At 47.1% G+C, this 15,954-nt stretch overlaps 1 protein-coding gene across 11 annotated transcripts in view; it reads right to left on the bottom strand.

Moving 5' to 3' along the window:
• LOC128698209 (zinc finger protein castor homolog 1) overlaps window positions 1-15,954 on the bottom strand; it is a 522,290-nt gene that overhangs the window by 131,745 nt on the left and 374,591 nt on the right. For all 11 annotated transcript variants that reach the window (XM_070098617.1, XM_070098621.1, XM_070098618.1 and 8 more), the window contains one exon: window positions 8,459-8,631. In XM_070098617.1, coding sequence (XP_069954718.1) covers window positions 8,459-8,631 — 173 coding nt within the window. The remainder of the gene's footprint in view (window positions 1-8,458; window positions 8,632-15,954) is intronic.

Here is a 15,954-nt window from a genome sequence, read left to right on the forward strand (position 1 = left end):
GTGTACAAATGCCTGTAACACCTGAGACCGTTGTTAAACATGTGTGTTTGAGCCCTCGTTAAACTTTTTTTTAAACACCTGTGGGTCAGTTGTAGCTGGGTTTTAGTAGGGTGTTGTGGGTCGCATCCTGGGCTGGGTGAGGTGTAGGGGCAAGTCGTCTTACACCTGATGCCTCTGTTTATCTAGCAGTAAATAGGTACTTGGGTGATACCTGGTGATACCTGGTGATACCTGGATACCTGGAGAGAGTTCCGGGGGTCAACGCCCCCGCGGCCCGGTCTGTGACCAGGCCTCCTTAGGTCAGTGTCCCAGGATGCGACCCACACCAGTCGACTAACACCCAGGTACCCATTTTACTGATGGGGAACATAGACAACAGGTTGAAAGAAACACGTCCAATGTTTCTACTCTGGCTGGGAATCGAACCCAGGCTCTCACCGTGTGAAGCGAGAGCGTTAACCACCAGGCCACCAGAGCACCAGTGTTAATAGACTGCTATGGGTCGCATCCTGGGCTGGGTAAGACGTAGGGGCAAGTCGTCTTATACTACCTGGGTGTTAGTCGACCCATTGTCGAGGGGTGTATACAAGACACAAACAATGTTACTGCTCCTGTGTATTTACAAAGGCAAACACACACACACACACACACACACACACACACACACACACACACACATATATGCACCCTACATTCGCACATATATATATATGCCTTCACCCAAACACACATCTACACCCACAATTCAACATTCCCACCTCGGTAATCCCACTGCTGTCTCTTGCCATCTTATATTCTTTCCCGACAGCTTGCAAATACGTGTGCATAATTTCTCCATCATCACTGGGTGAGTGTTAGCGTCCAGCAGCGCTGTGGCAACGCCACTTTACCATAAATCTCTGACCACACCCTCTTCCCTCATATATCTCCGTCTATCTCCCACATCCTATTTCCTGGTCTCTATATTTCTCTCCCACCCGCTGACCAGCATCTCTCTCTGCTGTCTCCCATGCGATAGATCTCCCACAGTCTTATGTTTTTCTGTGTGGACTTTCAAGTACTCCGCTCTCTGTGTTTCCCATGTACTCCCATGTACTGCCACGCGTCAGATTTCCTCCCACACACCAGACCACCCACTCCCCGACTATTTACAATCTTCTACATCATTAAATCTCCCTCAGTGAGGTATGAGGAGGGAAGGAGTGTCTGGTGGTAAGACCCAGCTGGGTCTCCTGTGTCTGGTGGTAAGACCCAGCTGGGTCTCCTGTGTCTGGTGGTAAGACCCAGCTGGGTCTCCTGTGTCTGGTGGTAAGACCCAGCCGGGTCTCCTGTGTCTGGTGGTAAGACCCAGCCGGGTCTCCTGTGTCTGGTGGTAAGACCCAGCCGGGTCTCCTGTGTCTGGTGGTAAGACCCAGCCGGGTCTCCTGTGTCTGGTGGTAAGACCCAGCCGGGTCTCCTGTGTCTGGTGGTAAGAACCAGCCGGGTCTCCTGTGTCTGGTGGTAAGAACCAGCCGGGTCTCCTGTGTCTGGTGGTAAGAACCAGCTGGGTCTCCTGTGTCTGGTGGTAAGAACCAGCTGGGTCTCCTGTGTCTGGTGGTAAGAACCAGCTGGGTCTCCTGTGTCTGAATTACTTAATCTGAGATTCCTCATTTTACACTAACCTAGCAGCAACACACAGCACCTAGCAGCTGCAGCAACACACAGCACCTAGCAGCTGCAGCAACACACAGCACCTAGCAGCTGCAGCAACACACAGCACCTAGCAGCTGCAGCAACACACAGCAACTAGCAGCTGCAGTACCACACAGCACCTAGCAGCTGCAGCAACACACAGCACCTAGCAGCTGCAGCAACACACAGCAACTAGCAGCTGCAGTACCACACAGCACCTGCAGTAGCAGTAATACACAGCATCTGCAACAACACACAGCAATTGCAACAGTAACACACAGCAACTGCATCAGCAACGCACAGCACCTGCAGTAACACGCAGCACCTGCAGCAGCAGCAGTAACGCACCCCACAACACCTGCAACACCAGTAACATGGCCTTAACATCTGACAAAAAAAAGAAATCCTATAAAGTGAGAAGAGGTTGTTCGGCCAAGCCTGGCCGCCTCTGTCTGCCAGGTTTGCCAGTTGTGTCCTCTTCATTTGTCTCTCTGCTTTCTCTTCTCTCTGTAAATTTACATTTTGTTTTGTTCTTACCTGTTATTTGCCTGTTCTTCATGCCCTGCCATCGCACTTTAGCTGGCATTTTGTGCTATCGCAATAGGTCGACACACGGAGTGTTGTGATGGAGAAAGGAAATTCCTTGTGGTCTGAACTGGTCAGATAACGGGACGCGATTTGAAGACGGAGGATCGAGCCTGCAACCGCTCCTTGCACCGACTGACACAGTAAATTGTCCGAGAAACTGCATTTGCACTAGGCATCGGGTTTTTGCAACATTTCTCGTTCGTCAGAGAATCTTTTTCACATTTCGTTGTTGCATTTCGATGACGTTTCTCACAACCTCTGGAGACACGACTGTGTCAAGATTCTTATCTATTTGTTTTGAAGATTTTTCGAACGTGAAGAAGCGAACGAATGTTCAAAATTTGGGTTGACTTTAATGGGAGGGAAGAAATCTCTGAGACCCTGAAGACTGCAGCCCTGGTCCTCGTGGGTCCCTGACGACTGCAGCCCTGGTCCTTGTGGGTCCCTCGGTGTTGTAGGCCCTGGTCCTCGTGGGTCCCTTGGTGTTGTAGCCCCTGGTCCTCGTGGATCCCTGGATGCTGCCGCTCCTAATTCCCGTGGGTCCCTGGGTGTTGCAGCTCCTGGTAGGTCCCTGGGTCCTCGTGGTCTGAGGTCATAACCAATCATAACGTCTACACACACTGGCTATTGGGCCACGCAGATTTTCTGCTCCTTTCAGTGCACCTGGAGATATCTTATCTGGTCCCACTGCTTTTGTATTGAATATCTGTCACTAAACTCCAGTAAATTACGAGACGAGCCGTAAAGATGGTACCTTAAGGATGTTGGCGGGTGAGCGGGCAGCTTCGATCACCTCCTCCCTTTCATCAAAGCGTCACTATCTTCTCACCTGGAGGCAAGCGGTCATCTGAGCCAGCGATCCTTCAATCATGTCAAACAATGACCTTCCACCTCCATCATTACGAGACACGCCGAAAAAAACTCACTGAATTTTTTACTCCATCCATGCAGCACCGGCAAGTGTCAGAAGTGTGGATCTCGTGTGTGTGGGGAGACTTCGTGCTTAATCTAGCGATAGTTATCACTTCGAAGTGCACTTCGATGTTTCCCTCCCTCCGCCCTCAAAAAAAAAAAAAAATACATCAAGGTCTTTCTATGCATAAGTAGTTGTTACGATTACAAGCTGGATTAGGATTCGACGCGCCTTGTGATAGGTAAACGAACGGTCCATTTGTTGCTGTGTGGGGTGACTAGCGCGATCTGGCGAAGTGATAACCAAGTAGTGGTCCCGAAGACTTGCCCCGTTATCGCACTTCCAGTGGTAGAGTGTTCGCACCTCCGGGAACCTCCGTTGTCGCACCTCCGGGAATCTCGACTATTTTCTCACAACAAAGCCAGTAATTGGTTATGAAAATTGGATATTTCCGTCTACCTCGTCCGATTTTCATCTCTAATTTGTGGGACGTCGAGTGTTTCACAGCTACGGTAGTGCGAGTTGTATCCTTCACAGCAGTGATGCATACAACTCGCAGTGGGAAGACCTTGGCAGTGGGAAGACTGTAGCAGTGAGTCCTGAGGAAGGACATCACCAGAACCGCAATGGCAGCCTGACAGCACCATGGTAAACAGTGTCTTCAGGTTGGTGTGAGAGGGGCGGGTGCTACCCACACGCGATCCTTACATCACTCCTTCCCACTACCAGGTAACAGCCTCCACCCACTCCTTCCCCTCCACCTATTCTCTTCCTTTCCCTTCATCTGTTCCCCTTCCCTCTCCACTCTTTTATCTGCCTCGATCTACCACTTTTACCTCCAGATGGGTTTCAGGCCCTATTGTACCTGTTCATGCAGCTGCGCATGCTGTATGTGGAGTGTGCCTCCACATACAGCTTATTCGCCTCCGTCGAGCTCATTCAGTTTCCATACACCCTTGTAACTAGAGAGACATTTCTAACATCCCGTGGCTCATTTTAAGTACTTAGATGAAGGCCTCTGGCTGCCTACAAGAGGGAGCTGGACAGATAAAAGTCGGTGCCGGATCAGCCAGGCTGTGGTTCGTATGTTGGCCAGCAGTAACAGCCTGGTTGATCAGGCCCTGATCCACTGGGAGGCCTGGTCGTGGACCGGGCCGCAGGAGAGTTGATCCCCGGTATACCCTTCAGGTAGGCAGGTGGATTCCAGGTGACGCTGTATTCTTGGTCCTAGCCTCTGGAACAGTCTGTTAACCTTTGCTAGACCTCTGACGCGTTTTGGGAGTTTTCCTATCTAGAGTCTACCCGGAGGGTGTTCCGGGGGGTCAACGCCCCCGCGGCCCAGTCCTTGACCAGGCCTCCAAGGCCTGGTGATTTGGTCACCCTGTCCCTTCCCTGTTTCCCCGGTCATCTGGTTCTGAGTGTACTACCTGCTACCTACCTGGAGGCCGTTCCGGGGGTCAACGCCCCCGTGGCCCAAGACATTCAAAAGTTATAACATTGCAACTTGCATCCAATTTTTTTTAAATCAAAATGGAAAATTGGCAATTACACAGCAGAAAGCCAATTCGAGTCGCCCACTAAGGCGCCCCAATTATGGAACTTTAAAGCCAGTCGAAAGAGGCATTATCTTATTATTTAGAGTAGGTCCCTAGCCTCTTGGAGTACTTAGGTGTCTCTCAACAGTATTCTTAACCGGTGATGACCCTCGTGTAGCGGCAGGCTTTAAATACGATTAACCAACCAAACCTACCCCCATCACACACGTCTGATGATCACATCACCACCACTACCACCAACCAAACTTACTATCACTACCACACACGTGTAATGACCACATCACCACCACTACCACACACGTGTAATGACCACATCACCACCACTACCACACACGTGTAATGACCACATCACCACCACTACCACCAACCAAACTTACTATCACTACCACACACGTGTAATGACCACATCACCACCACTACCACCAACCAAACTTACTATCACTACCACACACGTGTAATGACCACATCACCACCACTACCACACACGTGTAATGACCACATCACCATCACTACCACCAACCAAACTTACTATCACTACCACACACGTGTAATGACCACATCACCACCACTACCACAACCACCAACCAAACTTACTACCACTACCACACACATGTAATGACCACATCATCACCACTACCACAACCACCAACCAAACTTACTACCACTACCACACACATGTAATGACCACATCATCACCACTACCACAACCAACCAAACTTACTACCACTACCACACACGTGTAATGACCACATCACCACCACTACCACAACCACCAACCAAACTTACTACCACTACCACACGCGTCTAATGACCACTAGTTCCGCCGTACTCTCACACCCGCGGGACTCCCTCAAAGAGGAATCAAAGCACTCCGCGCCACTCGGCCTTCATTAAACGCCAATAAAATCGCGATGGACAAGATAAGGCGGTCATTTACATGTTTTCTCTTACGACTCTGGTACAAAAACGAGACCAGCAACCTAGCAGTGTCGCCACTCACTGATGCCTCCTTCACCACCGTCCAATCAATCTGGTCCTGATCGCTTCCCAGCTGCTCAATTGCCTCGGATTTTGCGCTCCAGACACGCAACGCATCTATACACGACTTCCTACAGCTCTGGGAATGTTTGAAGCAAGCAAAGACCGGAAAAAAAGAGGGTCATGAGACCTACTGTGGGATGTGGCAGTCCACATGTTCCAGGTCTTGCCTTAATGGTTAAGTATCCCTTCAGGGATACCTTAAGCGGTTGACTTATTTTTTCTCTCTCCTACTCTTCTGCCAAACTTTTGTTTGTACTTGAGAACGTCTCGTTCGATCGGCTTCAAATCTTTCAACGCTGGTTTATGCCACTGGTGATATGTGCATGCGCCCTTCTCGTCAATGTTACGTCGACCATTCCTAGATTTTCGGGATGGGCGAAATAACTTTGAAAACCTTCTGACTGTTTTCCAGAACTGAACATTGGTGAGCTCTATATCCCAGGAAACCAAATATGCAATATAATGTGATCATTGAAAACGTTTCTCCCACACAGTGGGCTCTTATCAAGCCACAAACAGATTTGACTTGATAAAGAATACTTTGTGGGCGAAACGTTGTCAACAAAGGATGTCGTTATACTGCTGGTATGTCTTCATGGTGTCAGTGTTTTACAACACTTTTCTCCACTGGTATATTCTGTTTAGACAACAGTGGTGGTATTACGCCATGTTCTGTTTGGACAACAGTGGTGATATTACGCCATGTTCTGTTTAGACAACAGTGGTGATATTACGCCATGTTGGTGTTCTGTTTAGACAACAGTGGTGGTATTACGCCATGTTGGTGTTCTGTTTAGACAACAGTGGTGGTATTACGCCATGTTGGAGCTCTGTTTAGACAACAGTGGTGGTATTACGCCATGTTGGTGTTCTGTTTAGACAACAGTGGTGGTATTACGCCATGTTGGTGCTCTGTTTAGACAACAGTGGTGGTATTACGCCATGTTGGTGCTCTGTTTAGACAACAGTGGTGGTATTACGCCATGTTGGTGCTCTGTTTAGACAACAGTGGTGGTATTACGCCATGTTGGTGCTCTGTTTAGACAACAGTGGTGGTATTACGCCATGTTGGTGCTCTGTTTAGACAACAGTGGTGGTATTACGCCATGTTGGTGCTCTGTTTAGACAACAGTGGTGGTATTACGCCATGTTGGTGCTCTGTTTAGACAACAGTGGTGGTATTACGCCATGTTGGTGCTCTGTTTAGACAACAGTGGTGGTATAACAGCATTTTCGTGCCCGTTTCCCAATTTTATTTGTAAAATATGGCGGATTTTTCTTCCTATTAAATCACATTCAGTATACTGAAAGCACATTTCCTATGAACGAAACATTACTGAGCGAAACATTATGAGAACAGGAGAGTAAATTTAGTCCATGTAAATGAAAATTTGATACCTAACATAGAAAAAAAATCGAAATCGCTGGATGCTAATAATTGGAGAATGACTTTACTGATAGGCTTCAAACTTTTAGCGCTGGTGGGCTTTACTGAACTAAAGTTTGACCGTAACTTTGAGCTGTGCGAGTTGTGATTTACCAGTTTTATTTAAACAAAACATTTTTATTGTATTTACCGTGCAATGCCTCATTCGATCGGCTTCAAACTTTTAATACTGAAGCAACTAAGGTGCTCTTCAAGGCTGAGGGACTGATTATCTCGTCTTTTGTATATAGTTCTCCAGTCTTCACATTGTGTCCTTCTATTGATAAAGTCGCTGGAGGGCGAAACGTCTTCAAATTAAGATACCCAGATGTTGCTCATGTGTCTAATTCTTTATTATTTAATGACGTGGGAAAAACATTATTCTATGATATGAATGCTGGTGGGGGCCAACACGTTTCTCTTCACTATGTTCAAAACGTCTCCTCTCACTGCTGGTAGCCTGGCCCTTGGTTCACAAGGAGCAGATATCAGGGGTGAGACGTGTAGAAGTGGGCTACCGGTTCGAGACCAGGAAGATGACCACTCAAAAATGGCCAGTCAGCTGAGTATATTAATGTGACGTAGTGGTCCCACTCTCTCGCTAATTGGCTCCTTAATTTCCGCGTATCAGAGATGTTACCTGTCGGAGAGGACCCGGAGATAAGCTCGTCTCCTGATCCAATCACAGCATCCACAAGTGGACAGGTGAGATGCCGAGTCATCTGTCTTGTGTGTATCAAAGCTGTCGTTTTGAGTGTGTCAGAGAGGCTGAGGGGATGCTGGGAGAGGAGAGAGAAGTTGTCTCAGGCCAGACCTGACACTCAAGGCAATATTTACCTCAACACCAGAGATCGAATGTTTATCACACTCACCGTCTTCTACCGAGGTAGGCTGAGCACCCGTGCACCAGTCTTAGTGCACGGCCATATCACCGTGCACCGCGTACCGATACTGCGAGGTATCGGTACGCTACTGCACGCGTAAGTAGATCAAATGTAAACCTGTTTTTTAAAAGTCTTAAACCCAAGGTACAGTATTGCCTCCTTCATATGGCCATTACTGTACCAAGGTACAGTACTGTCTCCTTTATATGACACAGTAACATTAATGAGGCTTTAGAAATCCCTCTACAGAACTAGGGAAGATTACCTGCTTTTAAAGCCCCACAGACGCACAGATTACATAATATAAAGAACCCTCCCCAGACCAAGGTGAATTACACAATTTAGTTAGAAATCTAGAGTTAACTGCTGGAGTACTCACCCTGGCCTGCAGGGCCTGCTGCTGTAGTGGGTCCAGCGATGGTATGGGCGGCCTGCCCCCGCCCCCTTCACTGGTGGGTATGTGGGCATTCTCCCTCTGGGGCGTGTGGGGCGGCGTGGGCGGTTCTTCACCCCCGCCCATGGCGTTGTTCTTCAGCGACTCCAGTAGCTTGCCTGAAGGAGGAGAGAACACGGAATGAAGGTGCTTGTCTGAGTGACAAAGAGAGACAGAGGGGGACAGAGAGGGACAGAGAGACAGAGGCAGACAGAGGCAGACAGAGAGAGAGAGAGAGAGAGAGAGAGAGAGAGAGAGAGAGAGAGAGAGAGAGAGAGAGAGAGAGAATTATAAAAAATTATACCACTTGAACCAGAGTCAAAACCAATAATCGTATCTCACAACACTTGCTGTCCCTGTTCACCTAGCAGTAAGTACCCGAGTGCCTTTCTCCTTACCCTGTTCACCTAGCAGTAAATAGGTGCCTGGGGTGTCAGGTACTCCCAGTTATCCGATGGATTATCGATGAATACCACTCACACAGGTGTAGAATGGCCTAAACACCTCGTCGTAAGCAAACAAATATTGGAGCAAGCAAAGGACAACAGCGGTATTACCTTCACCAAACAAGTTGGTATTTACAATATTTACAGTAATGTAAGTGTACAACACGGTGGTCAAAGGAGGCAAAATGCAAGAGACAGAGAATGCACCGTGTACCTGGAGGTTACCTGGAGGTTATTCCGGGGATCAACGCCCCCGCGGCCCGGTCCATGACCAGGCCTCCCGATGGATCAGGGCCTGATCAACTAGGCTGTTACTGCTGGCCGCACGCAGTCCAACGTACGAGCCACAGCCCGGCTGATCCGGCACTGACTTTAGGTATCTGTCCAGCTCTCTCTTGAAGGCAGCCAGGGGTTTATTGGCAATTCCCCTAATGCTTGATGGGAGGCTGTTGAACAGTTTTGGGCCCCGGACACTTATGGTGTTTTCCCTTAGTGTACCAATGGCCAAGGGCCAGCAGCCCTGACAAGTCGGCCAGCAGCCCAGACAAGTCGGCCAGCAACCCAGACAAGTCGGCCAGCAGCCCAGACAAGTCGGCCAGCAGCCCAGACAAGTCGGCCAGCACTACCGTTACAAGTCAACCATACTGATTCACAGCTTTGGTGGATGAACCGAGGTGCTTGTATAACGATGGGGCCCTTGTTGATCGTTAAATCCTCAGCGCTTGGTTCGCTACACGGGTGGCAGCCTATATGGAACAGGCCCCGTGGGCTGGTGGTTATAGCTCTCGCTTCACATGGTTAGGGTCTGGGTTCGATTCCCAGCCAGGGTAGATGCACTGGGTGTGTTTCTTTACACCGGTTGTCTATGTTCACCCATCAGTAAAATGGGTACCTGGGTGTTAGTGGACTGATGTGGGTCGCATCCTGGGACAAAACTGACCTAATTTGCCCGAAATGTTCTGCATAACAAGTGGCTTTCTATGTAGTAGTATGTCATTGATGTCAGTTATGGTCTGTAAACCTTGTACATGTACTTGTATACCTTGTACATGTACTTGTATACCTTGTACATGTACTTGTATACCTTGTACATGTACTTGTATACCTTGTACATGTACTGGTAGAAATAAAGTTAGGTTATACTCGTAGCATGTCAGAATGGATTATCATACTCGCTAAAACTGCAAGTGTTGATCCGAGGAAGGAGAATGCACCTACAAATTTTAGAATATATTCTCAGGTGTATACACAAATAACCCGCACATAGAAGAGAGGAGCTTGCGACGACGTTTCGGTCCGACTTGGACCACTTACAAAGTCACAAAGTCAGTGTGACTATGTAAATGGTCCAAGTCAGACCGAAACGTCGTCGTGAGCTCCTCTCTTGTATGTGCGGGTTATTTGTGTATCGTTCCAGCCATGGTATTGTGTCGAATAGGTAAAATTTGCGATTTTGGCTTAAATAGCAACGTTCTTCTTGCCGAAAAGGGCAAGCGAAAATTTGTGTATGCAATAATCTCCCAAAAATCATTCTGAACCTAACGAAAAAAAATATATTTGTGTTAGTTTATTATTAAATTATTGTAAACTTATCTAAAATATATTTAGATGGATTAGGCTAAATTAAATTGCGCTTGTTATAATAAGGTCAGGTAAGTTTTCTAAGGTTCTTTTGGTAAAAAATTATTAATTTTATACATTAACATAATAAAGAAAAATATATCTTTAAACGCATAAGAGAAAATTTTAAAAAGGACTTAATTTTAAACGAGTTCTTGCTAATTGACCAATTTTACCTATTCGGCACGACATAAATGTCTCTGTATAAACACAGACAGACAGACAGACAGACAGACACAGACACAGACACAGACACACACACAGACACACACACAGACACACACACACACACACACACACCTTTAAGCTCTATGTTAGGTATTAAAGTATTCTTGCCTGGTGGTGAACAGGTGACGTGCAACCATAATTGCCCTCGTGTAGTAGATAGGCTTTACACCTCCTGTTAAATCCCCCCCCCCCCATTCAGGAATCTTAGTAAGATGTGTTGACCCTCGTCTTAACTCAACATGACTTCCTTTCCTACCAGAGACATCAATGCTCCCACGTCAAACTCACTGCTCCCACGTCAAACTCACTGCTCCCACGTCAAACTCACTGCTCCCACGTCAAACTCACTGCTCCCACGTCAAACTCACTGCTCCCACGTCAAACTCACTGCTCCCACGTCAAACTCACTGCTCCCACGTCAAACTCACTGCTCGTCACAGAAGCTTAGTAAGGTGGCACTAACACAGGAGACGAACAATACCTGCCGTGCTATCCTGGTGAGTGTGTGTATACCAGCCTGGAACACCACACACAACCTTACTATAACCCGTCACTAAGACGTGTATGTGTGTGTGTGTGTGTGTGTGTGTGTGTGTGTGTGTGTGTGTGTGTGTGTGTGTGTGTGTGTGTGTGCACGTGCACCACCCCCAGAGGGTAGCCCAGTAAGGGCGGACATTTCCCTTGCTAAACACATTATAATCAACGCATTTTATCTTTTAAATCACTGCATTGTATATATGTATATATTCACGTATATATACATGTATATATATATATCTCCAATTGTGGATTGCGATCCATCTAACCGGAATTTGAAATCGGGTATACCAGTTCAACATAGAATGCTTCAATACACGTGATTATACCAGAGTTATTTATCACTTAAAAAACTGTGGCATTCGGTGGACTGAAGAAGGTCTCACAACAGGACGAAATAATGGCCGATAAAATACAACAAAAGCCTCGGCGGCGTCTACATCTCTCTTCGTACAAGGCGAATTAATAGCCAGTGAACAAAAGAAACTCGATCACCGTTCACTGGTGCAGTGTGTGTGTGTTCACCTGGTTGTGGTTTCAGGGGTCGAGTCATAGCTCCTGGCTCCGCCTCTTCACTGGTCGCTAATAGGTCAGTCTTCCTGCTTCATGAGGTTTATCATACCTGTGTGTGTACTCACCTAGTTGTACTCACCTAGTTGAGGTTGCAGGGATCGATTCCAAGCTCCTGGCCCCGCCTCTTCACTGGTCGCTACTAGGTCTCTTTCCCTGAACCGTGAGCTTTATCACACCTCTGCTTAAAGCTATGTATAGATCCTGCCTCCACTACATCGCTTCCCAAACTATTCCACTTCCTGACTACTCTGTGGCTGAAGAAATACTTCCTAACATCCCTGTGATTCATCTGTGTCTTAAACTTCCAACTGTGTCCCCTTGTTGCTGTGTCCAATCTCTGGAACATCCTGTCTTTGTCCACCTTGTCAATTCCTCTCAGTATTTTGTATGTAGCTATCATGTCCCCCCTATCTCTCCTGTCCTCTAGTGTTGTCAGGTTGATTTCCCTTAACCTCTCCTCGTATGACATACCTCTTAGCTCTGGGACTAGTCTTGTTGCAAACCTTTGCACTTTCTCTAGTTTCTTCACGTGCTTGGCTAGGTGTGGGTTCCAGACTGGTGCCGCATACTCCAATATGGGCCTAACGTACACGGTGTACAGGGTCCTGAATGATTCCTTATTAAGATGTCGGAATGCTGTTCTGAGGTTTGCTAGGCGCCCATATGCTGCAGCAGTTATTTGGTTGATGTGCGCTTCAGGAGATGTACTAGTGTGTGTGTGTGTGTGTGTGTGTGTGTGTGTGTGTGTGTGTGTGTGTGTGTGTGTGTGTGTGTGTGTCTAAGCTTATTCCAAAACCTGTGTCTTGTCAACTCCCCCATTGTTGGCAGTAATCCATTCTCGTCAGATTTACGATATATTAATGGCCAAGGCTTCGCTAAACTTACGGTGCACTACAATGTAAACTCAGCTCCAGCTGAGATTAGTGAGCTGGTTTACATTCTTAGGAAATAATAAATTTAATAACTGAACAGTTTATGGTAATAATGTTAATAGAAATTCCCCCGGGGGCTTTTAAATGGCCTCCTCGTGAGAAAAGGCTGTTGTGGTTTGCAAGGAAATCACTGCATGTGAAGGATGTGATGAATTACCTCAACAGTTAGTAGTATTTGTAGTGATAGTGGTAGTAGTAGTGGTGGTAGTACTAGTAGTAACAGTAGTGATGGTGGTAGTAGTAGTAGTAGTAGTAGTAGTAGTAGTAGTGGTGGTAGTACTAGTAGTAGAAGTGGTAGTAGTAGTGGTAGTGGTGGTACTAGTAGTAGTAGTAGTAGTAGTAGTAGTAGTGGTGGTGGTGGTAGTAGTAGTAGTGGTGGTGGTAGTAGTAGTAGTGGTGGTGGTAGTAGTAGTAGTGGTGGTGGTGGTAGTAGTAGTAGTGGTGGTGGTAGTAGTGGTAGTGGTGGTAGTAGTACTAGTAGTAGTGATGGTGGCAGTAGTAGTAGTGGGCCCCGCCCACATGTGACACCATCAACAACTGCTGCGTCGATGTACGTCTTTCACTGACTTCAGTTTAAATGGCGAAACGTGTCTTCGTAACGTTACTCGGTGCTGCGCGAGTCTGATTCATCAGCACCAGCAGTAATAACAGCAACAAGGTCAACAAGAGCAGTGATATTAGCAGCACAAGCACCACCAACCACCACCACCAGCCACCACCACTCACCAGCAACCGCCTCATCTACCACCATCACCACCCCCGTCAACCACCATCCACCAAAAACTGTCTCATCTACCACCATCTGCAGCACCACCTCCCTCAGGATAGAGTGAATGACTCAGGATGTTTTGACTAGTGTTGCTGGCGTGTAGATCAACACAGCTTCATAACACCTAGACCCAACCCAAATGACCACAATGTTTTGATCTCTGACGATGAATCATGAAGGTGACGGAATCAAAGCCATGACGGGAAGAGAGAGAGAGGAAAGGGAGGTATCCAAGAGTCTACCTACCTATCTGGAGGCTATTCCGGGGATCAACGCCCCCGCGGCCCGGTCCACGACCAGATCTCCCGGTGGATCAGGGCCTGATCAACTAGGCTGTTGCTGCTGGCCGCACATAGTCCAACGTACGAACCGCCGGCTGATCCGGCACCAACTTTAAATATCTGTCCAGCTCCCTTTTGAATGTATAAGTAGGAACCTGCCTGACATTTCTCAGTTTTCTCAGTAAAAACATCAACTGGGGGAATTAAAGACTAGAAACGAGCACAAGACAAACTCGACTCAGTAAAGCGATAATGTAAGAGACATGGGAGTGATAATGCCAGAGGATCGGACACGTAACCCGTGAGGGCCTGGTCTGGGACCTGGTAGCGGGTGGGCGGTGACCCGTGAATCAGACTCCGGGTGACCTACAGGTGACGGGTGTAGCCAAGAACTTGAAGTGTATTTCTGACGTGCGTTAACCCATGTAATGGCTGCTCCGACGTACTCGCTACCGGCTACCTTATTCTTCTACGTACACACTGCCAGCTGCGTCATTCCGCTACGGAGACGCTACCCACCTTAACTCTGCGATACCGGCAGTGCTACCCGCATACCCACGTACCCGTGAGGGCACATTAACATACTCCACGCTTACTTTACGTGGCATGAGTGCCAGCTTAATACCTGCCGACCAGTATCGTCTGCCACACTCGCCTGCCACAAATCTCACCCTGAAACACAATATCATTGGCAGTCTCTTCAAAGGCTTCCGAGTGTTTATATCGAGGCGTCACTCTGTATAATTTACGGGACTGGGCAATAATATTTAATCACGTCATTCGTAAAGTGGCAACTGGGGCAAACTTTCACCGATTTGTAACTCCGTAAAACCATCGTCTTCTCAACGAACGCCATTTGTTTACCTGACTGAGGCAACATCGCCACGTGTTTACAAATGAATATTTTTCATCCATTATCCCTCTATCTACGTTTTTTTTTTTTAAGAGACGGCAGACGTGCTATGGTACTTACGGTGTAAACTGAAGAAGCAATAGGTAGCCGATCTGCCCCATGCAGTCGAAAATAAAAATAAATCTTGGGGGGACGTGTGTAGTGGCAACTCTGTGCTCTCTCCGCCACCGCGAGTGGAAGATATTTTATTTACTGAGAGATTTACAGACACAGACGAAGTGGATGTGATTAGAGATAATCTCGCAGCTATAATGCTTGATGGAGGTACAGGGAGAGGCGCAGAGCCTCGGTTCTTGCCAATATTCCAGCTTCGGGAGTCATCAAGTCTGTGCAGTCGGGATTTTTGTGTGTGTACACGTGTGTAACAGGACTCTGTTTACGACGGGTTTCGCCTGCACAGCAGGATTCTTCAGTCGAGTGCAGTGGTAGCTGAATGTGGAGAAACAAGAAGCAGTGGCGAGGGAAAAATGATGTGGTCAGTCCCTCAACCTGGAGAAGTACTGACCTTGCTAACTATCGCACCTGTAACTTTAAGGTTAATTTCCACCTCTACACTAACATTACCAAGCCATTAATATCTTAAATAAGGATTATGCTAAATCGAATGTATTTACAATATATAAACCTTTAGGTGAATATACCTGTGACATACACCTGTATATAGTAGGTATATAACATGCTATACACCTTGTGTGTGTGTGTGTGTGTGTGTGTGTGTGTGTGTGTGTGTGTGTGTGTATGTGTGTATGTGTGTTTGTGTGTTTGTGTGTTTGTGTGTTTGTGTGTTTGTGTTTGTGTTTGTGTGTGTGTGTGTGTGTGTGTGTGTGTGTGTGTGTGTATGTGTGTGTGTATGTGTATGTGTGTGTGTGTGTATGTGTGTGTGTGTGTGTGTGTGTGTGTGTTAAAAGTAATTTGTAATGAAGGACAGTCGATGGATAAACAGAAAAGTGGACGTTGACTCGAACCGTGGTAGTGAGAGGTGGCAGGTCCAGTGCTGTACCACTAAGCTATCAGACACTTATCCTCTCACTTACTCATTATTAGCTGACCTAAATCGATCTTTAGTAATACCTACTGGCCCCACCGACACCAAAATAATAATAATAATAATAATAATAATAATGGTGAGAGAATGTGTGTGCA

Source organism: Cherax quadricarinatus, chromosome 63 (genome assembly GCF_038502225.1).
Source record: "Cherax quadricarinatus isolate ZL_2023a chromosome 63, ASM3850222v1, whole genome shotgun sequence".
NCBI classification, from domain to species: domain Eukaryota; kingdom Metazoa; phylum Arthropoda; class Malacostraca; order Decapoda; family Parastacidae; genus Cherax; species Cherax quadricarinatus.